The 13745-nt window shown below is 42.4% G+C and overlaps 2 protein-coding genes across 2 annotated transcripts; both read left to right on the forward strand.

Moving 5' to 3' along the window:
• The first annotated feature begins 299 nt into the window (after positions 1 to 299).
• LOC133839283 (glycogen phosphorylase) lies at positions 300 to 8003 on the forward strand. Its single transcript, XM_062270712.1, has 4 exons — positions 300 to 805; positions 5360 to 5888; positions 5953 to 7559; positions 7626 to 8003. Exons 1-4 carry the CDS (start codon positions 563 to 565, stop codon positions 7773 to 7775), a joined length of 2529 nt encoding a protein of 842 aa, XP_062126696.1. The 5' UTR covers positions 300 to 562; the 3' UTR covers positions 7776 to 8003.
• A 4050-nt stretch (positions 8004 to 12053) lies between these two features.
• Positions 12054 to 13679, forward strand: LOC133835066 (uncharacterized). Its single transcript, XM_062264928.1, has 6 exons — positions 12054 to 12565; positions 12622 to 12876; positions 12929 to 12976; positions 13031 to 13063; positions 13143 to 13172; positions 13229 to 13679. The coding sequence occupies exons 1-6, from the start codon at positions 12054 to 12056 to the stop codon at positions 13611 to 13613; spliced, it is 1263 nt and encodes a 420-aa protein (XP_062120912.1). The 3' UTR covers positions 13614 to 13679.
• Positions 13680 to 13745: the final 66 nt, after the last annotated feature.

Below are 13745 nucleotides of genomic sequence, written 5' to 3' on the forward strand. Positions count from 1 at the left end.
GGAGAATTTGACGCGCTGATAAGACAAAAAACGCAGAGTTGTTTACTAGAGCGCCATCGAGAGAGAGCGAGAGAAAGCTTTGCATGAGAAAACCGAGAGTGACCAGCTGAAGTGTTTGTAGTGACGGTAAAATACCCTGCACGCTAAGAATATACCAATCACTAATATACATTCATTCTTTCAGCTGTGACCTGTAGCTGTTGCTTGGGCGTTGTATGCAGTCAGTATACCCAACAGTGCTGCAGCGAGAGAGCAGCGAAAGCTCTCGTGACTAATAACGCATGCGAAAAGTGCACGCCGCCTGAGAAGTGCTCCGGATTTAGCAGCGAACGGTTGTCTGTGGTTTTTGGTCGCGCATCGTTTACTTATTTCGCTGTTCGTCGCGTTCACAAGTTCACGTCTTTACGTTCTGTGTGTGTGAGAGTGACAGAGAGAGGGGACTACACGCACCCACGCAGCATTAGCAGCAGCAGAAGCAGCGGCAGAAGTAGAAGCAGAACCTAGTGACATATAGCACCAGTGTAGCATCTAGCTCAGTTAGCAGCAGAGAGTCAAAGGCAAAATGTCGAAGCCACAATCGGACGCGGATCGCAGGAAGCAGATTTCGGTGCGCGGCATCGCTGAGGTGGGCAACGTAACCGAGGTGAAGAAGAACTTCAATCGCCACTTGCATTACACTCTGGTCAAGGATCGCAATGTGTCCACGCTGCGTGATTACTACTTTGCTCTGGCCAACACCGTCAAGGACAACATGGTCGGTCGCTGGATTCGCACACAGCAGCACTACTATGAGAAGGATCCCAAGGTGAGCGAGCCACTTTCCCCCCATCCCCTTTATTGATTATTTCTGCTGGCATTTTCCATGGTGGTGAAGAGGAAAAAAACCTAACCCAACTTTTGTTGCGCCTTTGACCGAATTATTTTCTGTGGTGTCCAAAAAAAAAAAAGCAGCAGCAGGTTTTGATTTGATTTTTTTCCTTTTTGGGTATTACGACATTCTTATTGCGCGTTGCACTTTCAATACGAATTCTTTGCGTTCTCTCTCTCAATTCTTGCATTGGCCAAAAAGAAACTTTTGGTTTTCATTTTATTTCGTATTTTTCATTAACTTCTCTTTTATTTTTGCATTTTTGTTTTCGTCGCTCGCCCCGTTTGCTGCTGCACAACATTCATTATCATTTGCCCATTTTTATTTTGCTTGCACATTTTGTTGTTGCCGTTTCTTCTTTTATTCTCTTTTTGTCATTTTGGCTTTGCCTTTACCTAATTGCCTGCATTCAATTTTCGGCTGAAGTGCAGTGGGACGAGTGCCAAAAACGTGTGAAGGCGATCGAACGCTTCAACTACTTTCACTACTCGAAATTGAAAATACTCTTCTACTCTATAGTACTATATCGCATCTATACTATAGATTGACATCGTGCTGAAAAGCCGGTGGCCCCAATGCTATGTATATTGCCAGACCAGCTGACTAGACCCCCACTAACCCGCTCTTCTCCCTTCTCTATCAGTTACTAGCTACATAGCATAAAGGGGGAAAAACAACAAAATATTAATAGCTTATGTGGGCAATCAGCAGCTGTCTCACACGCACACAGACACACATCGAACACGCAGTTTTAAAGTCACCTAAAATATGAGTTCTACATTAGCTTTATAGGAATTTCTATGCCCTGTCACTTTAAAACACGAAAGAGTTTGAAATGCTAGGAAACAAAATATTTAAAAAATATAAAACTTGTATTTTTCGAAATATAATAGCAATTTTATTAAAAATGAAAGTTTAAGCAAGACGTCAAATTACAACGAAGCATCGTAAAAAAAACCAAGATCTTAAAATCAAATTTGTCCATTCCTATAAATTTAATGTCTTCATAAATACTAAACTTAAACTTGTCTGGAAAATCTTTCTAATTATTATACAAAAATTAGTTTATGTTTTATTTTTTTTACTCCACAATAAAAGTTTGTTGAACAACGAATTTACAGCTGTTGTTTTGAGTTAAATTGCTTAAATCATTTTAATTGCTCTGAATTTGACTAACAATTAATTCATTTTTTATGATTCATGAGTGTTGTAAATTTTAAAGAATTTCAACAAACAGCAAATTGTTGGAAGCATATATTTATCAATGTATGTTCATATTATAAATGTGTGTTATAGCGAATTTGCTAGTCGGATAGACTAAGATAGGTGACTTGCAAGTACAACTACAACTAGGCCTCTCAGCTGACTTTAATACGAGTCAAACGAAAGCTTCAGCCGCCGACGAGACAAATCTAACTAAGATACACACTCACACATACACACACTCATACATAGAAACAATCAATCACGTGCTGCAGGCGTGCGAATTTCAGCTGTCAAAATGAAGAGAGCGAGAAAAAGACTGAGAAATAGAGTGAGCAAAAGGGGTTGTTGGGGGGCTTGGAAATTTGTCCTTGCCTGAATGTCAGTGGGTAAAAGTTGTTCAATCACTTTCAATTTTCCATACATATGTATCTTTGAGATACATTTGCATAGCAAATAGTTTTTTGGGGGTGACCAGCACCAGCTGTTAAATACTCGATTGACTACATATGTATATAGAGTCATAAATATTTGTCAATTTAAATATATTAAACTGCAGCGCTACAACAATAGCACGAAGATGAGTGAGAGCAAGACAAGAATGAATAGATATAGACAAGATATATTGTACATAATATAAGGCCTAACATAGTGTCGGATTGGCGGACAAAACATACATTGTAGATACATATTTTCAAGGTCAATCAAAGGTTATTAACAAAAGCGAGAGTCGCTCGACGTTCGGCGCCATCGTCGCCAGCAGGAAAATTTTCATTTATTTTATTTTTTTTTCCGTATTTCTTTCGCTTTTCGACTGGTGTGCTAGTTTCTCATGTAGTTGTTTATGTGTGTCTATATGTATTTGTATTTGTATCTGTATCTGTATCTGTGTGTGCGTCGTTGCGTATTTATTTTGGTTCCATAAAAATAACGACAATAATGAAAATTTCCATAGGGTTCATTCGTTTGTTCGCTGATGTTTTGATGTTACACTTTCATTAGGCCCTTACATGCAATTAGAGCACGCAACGAGCCAGTGCTTTGATCCATTGTATCTCACAGATACGTCACAGCAGTAACAGATACTTATGCTAAGGGCGACAGCTGCGTTGTCTGCGACAAGTTTAAACTAGTTACACTTAAAACTAATTGAATGCGATTCTTCAATGGTTTTATTCCACTACTTCTTTCAATTGATGAACTCTACGCGTTCTTCAACCAATTGATGGCAGGTCAATTGGGGTAATCGAACTTTATGCCAGCCGAAAAAAAAAGTAGCAAGTGTTTACTTATAGATCAGAATTTGATTAAATTGTCATTTATCAGCGAGTCAAGGTGTCAATAAAGATAATTTCACAAACTAAACTTATTTACAAAATTGAAGATTTACAAATCAATTTATATTAAATTTAATTTCGAACCCTAAAAATAGCAGTTAGTATTTCCGTGCTTATATGAATGTTTGCATCATATCATTTACTTTATTCATATGCACATAAAATGTATTTTCATTAAACGAACTCATTTTGTGAAATTCGCATGTTAATAGTTATAAGCGACATTTGAGGGGTTATTCGTTTGAGCAGCTGTTGGAAACTCAATTAGCTAGCGTTCTCGCCTTATATAACCCTTATATGGGCAATAAATAATAATACAACTCGGGCATATGCCCGTTAATACTTATATAGGTCTAGGTTCGATTACAGAAGTGCAAACAAAACGGCATTTTGTTATCATAGTTTTCGCGACCGCAGCAGAAAGAAACATATGTTCAGCTCTCTCTTTCTCTCTCTCGCACCCTACTGCTCTCTTTTTGCACTCTCTGGGCCTGATTAATAATTTGTTATGGCCAGAACGCTATCGATATTAGGGAATTACTTGCCTAATCTCCCCCATAAAAATATCTATCTACCATAGTTGTATATTCTATATTGTAAGTGTTCTTTGTTAATGGAAACAAACAGGAAACATGTTTGTGCTTTACGTTACACTAATTAGTTTTAGCATTACCTAAAGGCATGTGAACCCTTTGAACCCTATTAAAAAAGGAACTGATGAGTGCATAGTTGATATGGTTATCAAGTGGCGCATAGAACTATATTATTTGCTGGCGACAGTCAACGACGATGATTATGATGATGATGATGATGATGTCGATGTCGATGCTGCTGTCGTCAAAACAAAACACGCAACTCAAGATCACATTAGCACTGACCAGAGATGCAATCAGATAATGATTCAACTAACTATGTGCATTCATTCCATAGATAGTCCCAGTGCATAGAAACATGTCTTCACAGCATGTGCAATCAAGTGCAATCGGAACAAAGTAATGCCCCTCATGCCTTATGCCTTATGCCTCTATCTATCAGTGCAGCTAATCAATCGTGATCGTAATCGAACCGCATCGAACTGGTCAATGTAATAGCCATCCAAACTATTTATAGTTATGAGCCTCAAATTAGCAACCGATTGATAAGACGACGCTTGCGACTATATAATTTGAGCTAGGTGACCTTCTAAACAAAAAATCACTGGCTAAACATATGTAGAGTATTCCCCCCTAACTGGGTAAATGGGCCACCTAATCACGCTTCCAATCAGCGGCTGTACAGCTGTCTTTACAATGAGCAGCTGCCTCATTAGAGCAAACTACAAATCTATAAATTGGGTGAACCTTCAATTACATTACTTAATGCCATGTGCTGTTTACAGAGTATTTACAGGTCGAGAATATATTTCTGACAATTTAGTAGTTGAAATGATGAAATAATATTGTTTTTTCCAGTAAACATATATATGCAAAGCTAAAGTTTCCCATGTCATCCATCTAATTACAACATTCTCAATATGGATAATGTTTGTCTTATAGGAAATTTTCTTTCTTAAAACACAACACATTTTAAAAATTATAATTTGAAAACAATTCTTATTTGTAAAATCATTTTAACTTTGTTATAGGGTATCTTCAAGTCAAGTCTAGCTCAAAAATACAGAAAACTTGCTGATAAGGATTATTTAAAAAGCTTAAACATATAATATGAAGCAAATACAATTTACTTATAAGTTTCACGATTTATAATTTAAATATAAATTCTTACAGGGTATCTTTAAGTATCATAGTTGTATCTTACAGGGTATCTTAAAGAATATTACTTGACAAAGTTATAGTTAAACTCTACTACTTAATAAAGTTATACTTGTATCTTACAATGTCCAACTTTATCAATAACTTCATATTTATCCCCGTACCAACTTAATATATAATTTCTCCAATTAATTTTGCAGCGCGTCTACTATCTGTCGCTGGAGTACTACATGGGCAGATCGTTGACCAACACCATGATCAACTTGGGCATCCAGAGCGAGTGCGAGGAGGCCATGTACCAGCTGGGTCTGGACATTGAGAACCTTGAGGAGATGGAGGAGGACGCTGGTCTGGGCAACGGTGGTCTCGGTCGCTTGGCCGCCTGTTTCCTCGACTCGATGGCCACTCTGGGTCTGGCTGCTTATGGTTATGGCATCCGTTATGAGTACGGCATCTTCGCCCAGAAGATCAAGAACGGCGAGCAGGTGGAGGAGCCCGATGATTGGTTGCGCTATGGCAACCCATGGGAGAAGGCACGTCCCGAATTCATGTTGCCCATCAACTTTTACGGTCGTGTGATTGATACACCCGAGGGCAAGAAGTGGGTGGACACCCAGAAGGTCTATGCCATGCCCTACGATAATCCCATTCCCGGTTACGCCAACAACCATGTGAACACGCTGCGTCTGTGGTCCGCCAAGTCGCCCATCGACTTTAACCTGAAGTTCTGTAAGTCATTTATGGGATATCCAACCTTAATCCTTAACTAATCCAATTGCTTTGCTGCTTGCAGTCAACGATGGTGACTACATTCAGGCCGTGCTCGACCGCAACTTGGCCGAGAACATCTCGCGTGTGCTGTATCCCAACGACAACTTCTTCGAGGGCAAGGAACTGCGTCTCAAGCAGGAGTACTTCATGTGCGCTGCCACCCTCCAGGATATCATTCGTCGCTACAAGGCTTCCAAGTTTGGCTCTCGCGAAGCCGTCCGCAACACCTTCGATCACTTCCCCGACAAGGTCGCTATCCAGCTGAACGACACGCATCCCTCGTTGGCCATCCCCGAGTTGATGCGCATCCTCGTCGACGAGGAGCACCTGGAGTGGGAGAAAGCCTGGGACATTACAGTGCGCGCTTGCGCCTACACCAATCACACTGTGCTGCCTGAGGCTCTGGAGCGTTGGCCCGTCTCCATGCTGGAGTCGATTCTGCCCCGCCATTTGCAGATCATCTATCACATTAATTTCCTGCACATGGAGAATGTGAAGAAGAAGTTCCCCGAGGATCTGGATCGCATGCGTCGCATGTCTCTGGTCGAGGAAGATGGCGAGAAGCGCATCAACATGGCACATTTGTCGATTGTCGGTTCTCATGCCGTCAACGGTGTCGCCGCCATTCACTCGCAAATCCTCAAGGATTCTCTGTTCCATGACTTCTACGAAATGGATCCCAAGAAGTTCCAGAACAAGACTAACGGCATTACCCCACGTCGTTGGTTGCTGCTCTGCAATCCCGGACTCTCCGACTTGATCGCTGAGAAGATCGGTGACGAGTGGCCCGTGCATTTGGATCAGCTGGTTGCCTTGAAGAAGTGGGCCAAGGACCCCAACTTCCAGCGCAACGTGGCTCGCGTCAAGCAGGAGAACAAATTGAAATTGGCCGCCATTCTGGAGAAGGACTATGGCGTTAAGGTGAACCCCGCCTCCATGTTCGACATCCAAGTGAAGCGTATCCATGAGTACAAGCGCCAGCTTTTGAACTGCCTGCACATCATCACACTGTACAACCGCATCAAGAAGGATCCCACAGCCAACTTCACGCCACGCACCATCATGATCGGTGGCAAGGCTGCTCCTGGCTACTATGTGGCCAAGCAGATCATTAAGCTGATCTGTGCCGTCGGCAATGTGGTCAACAACGATCCCATTGTTGGTGACAAACTGAAGGTCATCTTCCTGGAGAACTACCGCGTTACGCTGGCCGAGAAGATTATGCCCGCCGCCGATTTGTCCGAGCAGATCTCCACAGCCGGTACCGAGGCTTCGGGCACTGGCAACATGAAGTTCCAGCTGAACGGTGCCCTCACCATTGGCACCCTGGACGGCGCCAATGTGGAAATGGCCGAGGAGATGGGCTTGGATAACATTTTCATCTTCGGTATGACCGTCGAGGAGGTGGAAGCCCTCAAGAAGAAGGGCTACAATGCCTACGACTACTACAACGCCAATCCCGAGGTCAAGCAGGTGATCGATCAGATCCAGGGCGGTTTCTTCAGCCCCGGCAATCCCAACGAGTTCAAGAACATTGCTGACATCCTTCTCAAATACGATCACTACTATTTGCTGGCTGATTACGATGCGTACATCAAGGCGCAGGATCTGGTCTCCAAGACCTACCAGGTAAGTTACCTCACATTCCTCTCCACGCAGATCGATCTCTAATCGAAATCTCCAACTATTTTATAGAACCAAGCCAAGTGGCTGGAGATGTCCATCAACAACATTGCATCGAGCGGCAAGTTCTCATCGGATCGCACCATTGCCGAGTATGCACGCGAGATCTGGGGCGTGGAGCCCACCTGGGAGAAGCTGCCCGCACCCGAGGATCAGCAATAAATCAATTAACAACAACAAGAATAACTTCTTTTTTGATATTATATTTTATTATTCGTGTGTGCTTTACTTTTGTTAAAGTCCAATGTTAGGAGCCAAAATGCAACAACTAACAACTAAAAACTATATAAAAAGAGAGAGTTTAAGCTAGCGCTAAGATGTGAACATCGATCGATCGGGCTCATTGTTAAATACTACATATTTTATTTAATAAAATTTAAACAAATCCAATTGCTAATCTTCAATCATTGATGGAATCAACTTAGCAAACAAAGCGGCGACTACAAAAACACGGTACCTACTAGTACTATATTGCCATCGTGACCTCAGGAACACTTTCAAAGTAAACAAACAAAAACAACAAATTAATATATAAAACAAAAAACATTTTAAATAAATTATTAACGAAAGTAATTACAACTTAGTGCAAAGCTTTGTTAGATATGATTATGATGATATGCGTGTTATAAAAAACCTAAATAAATACAAACGTTCAACTGTTACGAGTCTAGAAAAATCGATTTATTTAAACAATTCATCTACAAGTCAAGCTTGAAAAGATTTGCCACACATTTAATATATTTATCTTATTTATATCAAGTCAGCATTTTCTTATTTTTGCTTTTAAATATTGCGCCTTTTCGCTATGCTACATTTTTTTTATTGTCAAAACTTCTTGAGCAAGGTGAGGAAATCACAAATTGCAGGATAACTCGAGAGCCACAAGGACGATTTGAATATCCTTTGACAGAATAACAGACCTCGCCAATAGGCGTCGGTTGGCACAGAGCACGGAAGGATCAGACAGGATAAGACCTTAATATACGCTATTTTTACTATATAAAAAAGTCCTTGGCTGTTCGCAGGATATTCGTCCTTTTTAGTATGCCAATCGGCTTTGTTGACAGTAAGCATAATATCTCTAATAGGTAGCGGGTAATCAAGCAAACCAGTGAAATATTGATTACTGATATTTCGTATAAAAAATGACCGCATTGAAGAAAGTGTGTCACAAAACCTCTATAGGGGAGTGGTGTCAGCCATAGAAAAATGCAAAGTCATCTTCCCAATCTTAGAATACTTGGCCTCGTTTTACCCCCTGCTCCCCCTCACCATTCATGTTCTCATGACTTGGAACTGTCCACCCCGCTTCACCTCCTTCTGCCATCAAACAGCTTCGTTGCCTAAACTTAGTACTCAGGCAGAGCGAGTGAGCTGCATTGTTGAGTGCACTGTCTCCTGAAGCTGAGTGGTGTGTGCTGAGTGATGTGTGCTGAGTGATGTAAGCTGCATCGGAGATTGGTCGGCTGCTCCTACGATCCATAGCTTGCTCCGTTGTTAAGGGAAGTACGAGACACAAGTGCTTGCTGCTGATTTATATTCGCCGGGTATTTCACTTAATGATGTCAGTTTTCGTGACGGATTCGGATGCGGTGGCAAGACCCTCTGTAAAAAGCCACTTGGAGCAGCTGAACTACCAGGCGAACATAATAGGGTAGAACGTGGATTTAATAATAAACGGAGTCAAATATGCTTTGCTGGCATTGGTCAAATTTCCAAGTCGCGAGTAAGTCTTTGTGGATCCTAAGAGCGAGAGTATGAGAGCTTTAATGTGATTGGTCAGAATTGAAAACGTTACGAAGTGATTTTGTCTGCAGCTACCTACTGATCACTTATGCTAGCCTAGTACTAGATAAGAAAATTACAAAATTTTTGGGTGTGATTCGTAGTGAAAAGCGATGAGGTGCAGCTGAAATACCAGGAGAACATAAAATAACTGCAGCTGGATTAACCACGTTGTATGTTAGAACACTGAGATCCTCTCAAAGCGGGAGCACGTGGTGCAATTGACTTTCTGTATAATTACTTGCTGCTGATTTATGATCTCCTGGTATTTCACTTAATAATTTTCATTTAATACAAATCCATTGTAATATTAATACTTACCTAGGAGAAATATTTATATATTTTTTAATTTGTTCAGTTTTCTATATTGTTCCTTACCTCATTTTATTGTATCTTTTCTTTATTAAAAGACTTATTTCTTTTTATTACTAATTACATTTAAAAATATCAAATTACATGATGATTTAGGTATATCTAGGGAGTTTTAATCAGATACAATCCAAGGCATATGGTAATAAGCATTCTGAAGCTGCAATTCATAGACAAATTCTAATTGAAAATTAAACAATTTTTATTTTAATTGCAAATATTCCGTTTTGAAAAGCTGGCAACCTTATCATCACGGCCATGAATATCATTTCAAAATTTTCGTCAACTTTAGAAGATCTCAAAAACTAAAATTTTCGCTAGCTTGTGGGCAGACGAAACGAATGGATCAGGAGTACAAACTCTTATTGAATCACCAAAGTATCACGAGTAATGGAACAGTTCACGTCAAGGTTTTTGCAGAAAACGCAGCAGCAAGAAGACGCCACAGTGCCAACAAGAATACGTTGCATGCAACAGCTTTGTGTTGACATTGAGGCGAATGACAAGAGAACGCTACAAGGAGCAATGATGCCCATTGATAACTTATTAGGTTATCTACACAATGACAGTAAATTCGAGCAAATGCATGAGCATATGCAGGGATCAAATCTTATTTACAATCTAACTACGCCAAGTCTGAGCTCTGGCTATGGCGGTTACGAGGTATCACAGTTATCCGGTGACAACAATTCATCGCCCAGCGAACTCATCACAGCACTGAGGTCCGCGATCGAAGCTCTCGAGAGAAGCCCGGGTGCCAACGAGCAGGTTGGCGATGCCGCAGCCACCAGAATGGAAAGTGACACCAGAGAACCGACTTTCCCATTGGAACAAAGATCGCCACAGCCCACTGGCAATAACGAACTGCAAGCACTGACGGATCTGGTGCGTCAGACAATGTTTCGACTGGACAACTACATGGCACTGCAGGCCGAGCAGCAGACGCAGCAGCTCGATCTCGACCCGTACCTGATGCCAGAGTTGCCAGCAAATCCACCAAGTTTTATGAATCCTCTAAAGCAGCTTAATATGTGGCAACAGCTGAAGACGACGCCGTCCAAGGGTAGAGTTAAGCGCACAGTGAAAGTGATGCCTGTGCAGCCGCTGGTCATCATGCCGCCAACGCCTCCGCCACAGTCGACGCCTGCCCCTGAACGTTACCGTCTGCGACCACGTAAAAAGCGAGCTACTGCTGCTGCTGCTTCTACGATTGAAGTGCCAAAGGAGACGAAGCGGGACAGCGGCACAACGATGTGGTGTCCTAGCAAATACTGTCAACATTTTTGCGGTGTCAACTGTGCTCCAAACTTCAAATCGGATGACAGTTTTATGTGTCCGCATCATCATCAACTGCACTCCAACCAGGACGCTATTCCGGGTAAGACAGTGCGTTGTGCAGCGGGCACTAGGCATCAACAAGAGATGTTGGAGGAGCATCTTCCACAGCCCAGTGAGCAAAGCAGCCTGCTCGATGACTGGTATGAGACGGCGCAACGCAGCCTTGCCGAACTGGAAACGGAACAGAATAATTATACGAACATGTCAAGCTGCGACAAACTCCAACAAACCGATTCTTGTGAGACAGTCAGTGAAGCCACGGACACCGAGAATCTGCAAACCAAGGACTTCATTGCCACCACAGACAAAGGCGTCAATACTACCAGTAATGTAGAAAAACCAATGAAGCTGGTGCGCATTTATAAGTGTTCCGCACTCCAGGCGAAGAAAAGTTCGAGCAAAAGCCAAGGCAAGGTCAGGTTTGTCAAGGATACGGTGGGCAAGAGCGAGACTCCCTACAGCAGCAGCAGCAAGGAATCAACAGCAATCAGGAGAACACCAGTAGCCCAGAGAACATCAGGAGGTGCCACATCCATGGCATCGACAGCAACTTCAGCTTATCCCAGGAAAAGTTCAGAACGTGCCAATCAGGAGGCAACTATGGCACAACTTTCGTGGCCTGCGCTTACCAAGCTGCGTGTGCTTAGCACAATGAGCGAGGCCACCGAAGACTCCCTAAGGCGTCGCTGTAGGCCATCGGAGACGGCCAGGTTTCAGCAGATGCTCGAAGAGGAGGAGCAGAAAGCCAAGGAAGCCAAAGCCAAGGAGTTTGCCAATCGCTTCGGCCGCAGCAAAGGCGGCGCCATTGCCAAGTTCGATACGCTGCCAACTTATCCCAGCGGCTGGACACAGGTTGCCATGATGGAATAGTCAAGCTTGGAGATTGTGTGACAAATTTAGTACATTTGGAATTTCATCAGCCAGTAGGGGGGGCAATGGATTGAATATATGCCGAACACAATCAAGTTCGTGGATGAAAGCAGGACGCAAAATCGTGAAATGGCGACAGGCTTAAAACAGGAGATGGAAGAACCAGTTCAGCTGCAGGACCACTGCGGGGAAGAACAGATAGCTCCGACACCGGGACAGGAACAACGTCAGCACAAAGAGAGCATAAGTTCTTTTGTACCTTCACAGCACGGCAACGGACATGCTTTCGATCTTGGCAGCGTTGCTAACTTAGGTTCTTCAATTCCAATCAATTGTTGGCATCGATTTAATGCGCATCCGTCAACATGGCAAATGGAAGAGTTACCTAAAATTGATCAAGAAACGAGAAGTTATGAGTCCAACGCACAGTGTGCTTCGCAATCACAATTACCCCAAGCGGGTTCTACCTGGCCATCTAATGAGCAGGTTTATCCAGCCCAAAGCGCATCTCAAGGACAATTCAGGACTTATGGCAGCCCGATGGTGCAACAGCATCAGCCTAGGCCAACCATCTTAGTCATAGTCGTCAAGTAGATACAACTTTGCTATCCAATTATATTTCCAATTTAAAGTCAGTCACTGTTAGCAAACATGGCGAGTCTTCTGGAGGGGTTCCTGGCGTCGCCTCTGGCGGAGTTCATGGAGGAGCTTCTGGCGGAGTTCCTGGCAGAGCTTCTGGCAACTATCAGCCGCCCAAACCTTATCCTATGACGGAATATCAAGTTAATTATCAGCCGTTGAATCTACCTAATGGCTACACTTTGGCATCACGTTATCCAATTGGTGGCTATCAGAAGGGAGGTTGGACCGGCCAAGCCCCTCAAAGTTTTCAGCGTTCCAAGTAAGCACAAGTTCTCAATTAACGTTCAGTCTTATCATTAGTTGCTTTGCAGCTTGAAAAGTTATGGCAGCAATCAGACTCAAGCAAAGTCCGTTGAATAGTAAGTCCGAATTTAATTCTCCATTTCGACCCGAGCTCATAAATCTCCTCACAGCGCTCCTGACCAAAATCAGATCATAAACCTTAGGTAAGATAACAAGATTGAAAGAAAATAATGTAATTAGTGATATCCATAAATAAAATTAATAAACTAACCGTTACTACAGAGACACCGCACAAGCTCACAGCTCAAAGGGGTAAGATATCTTTTAAGCTGTAGTATAACTTTTTAACAAAAAACCACACCCTGCAGATCTGATTCTGGACAAGAACGTAAAAATTCACATGGTTGCTGTTGCTGCCCACGCCAAGATACAAACACCAGAGCAACGAATGAAGAAAAGGATGAACAATGCTTGTGTGACAACAACTTGGGAGCATTGGAAAAGACCCTCGAGAGTTTAATTCCTAGCGATTCGTGCATTTGCTATTTGGCAAAGAATGCAAGGAAAAAGCGCAAGAAACGCAAACAACTTCCGTTCAATGGTCGATTCGCGAATCCTCCATTTGTCATCGAACCCAAGCCGAAATTTTGCAACTGCTGCTGTCACAATCCATGTAGCTTTCATTTCTGCAACCAGAGCAACAACAACAGCTGCTGCAACAACTGCTGCAATCCATGCTGTCCCTGGTGCTGAACTCCACATAAATTGTTCCGTCTCAAAATCCCCAATTCCCACAAACAAAAAATAAATTAATTAAAACAATTTCAAACAAAGTGTGCCGTCAACTTTACAAAAATGAATTCAAATATTAATAAATTTCGTAGG

The sequence above is a fragment of the Drosophila sulfurigaster genome, chromosome 2L, assembly GCF_023558435.1.
Source record: "Drosophila sulfurigaster albostrigata strain 15112-1811.04 chromosome 2L, ASM2355843v2, whole genome shotgun sequence".
In the NCBI taxonomy this organism is placed as follows: Eukaryota; Metazoa; Arthropoda; class Insecta; order Diptera; family Drosophilidae; genus Drosophila; species Drosophila sulfurigaster.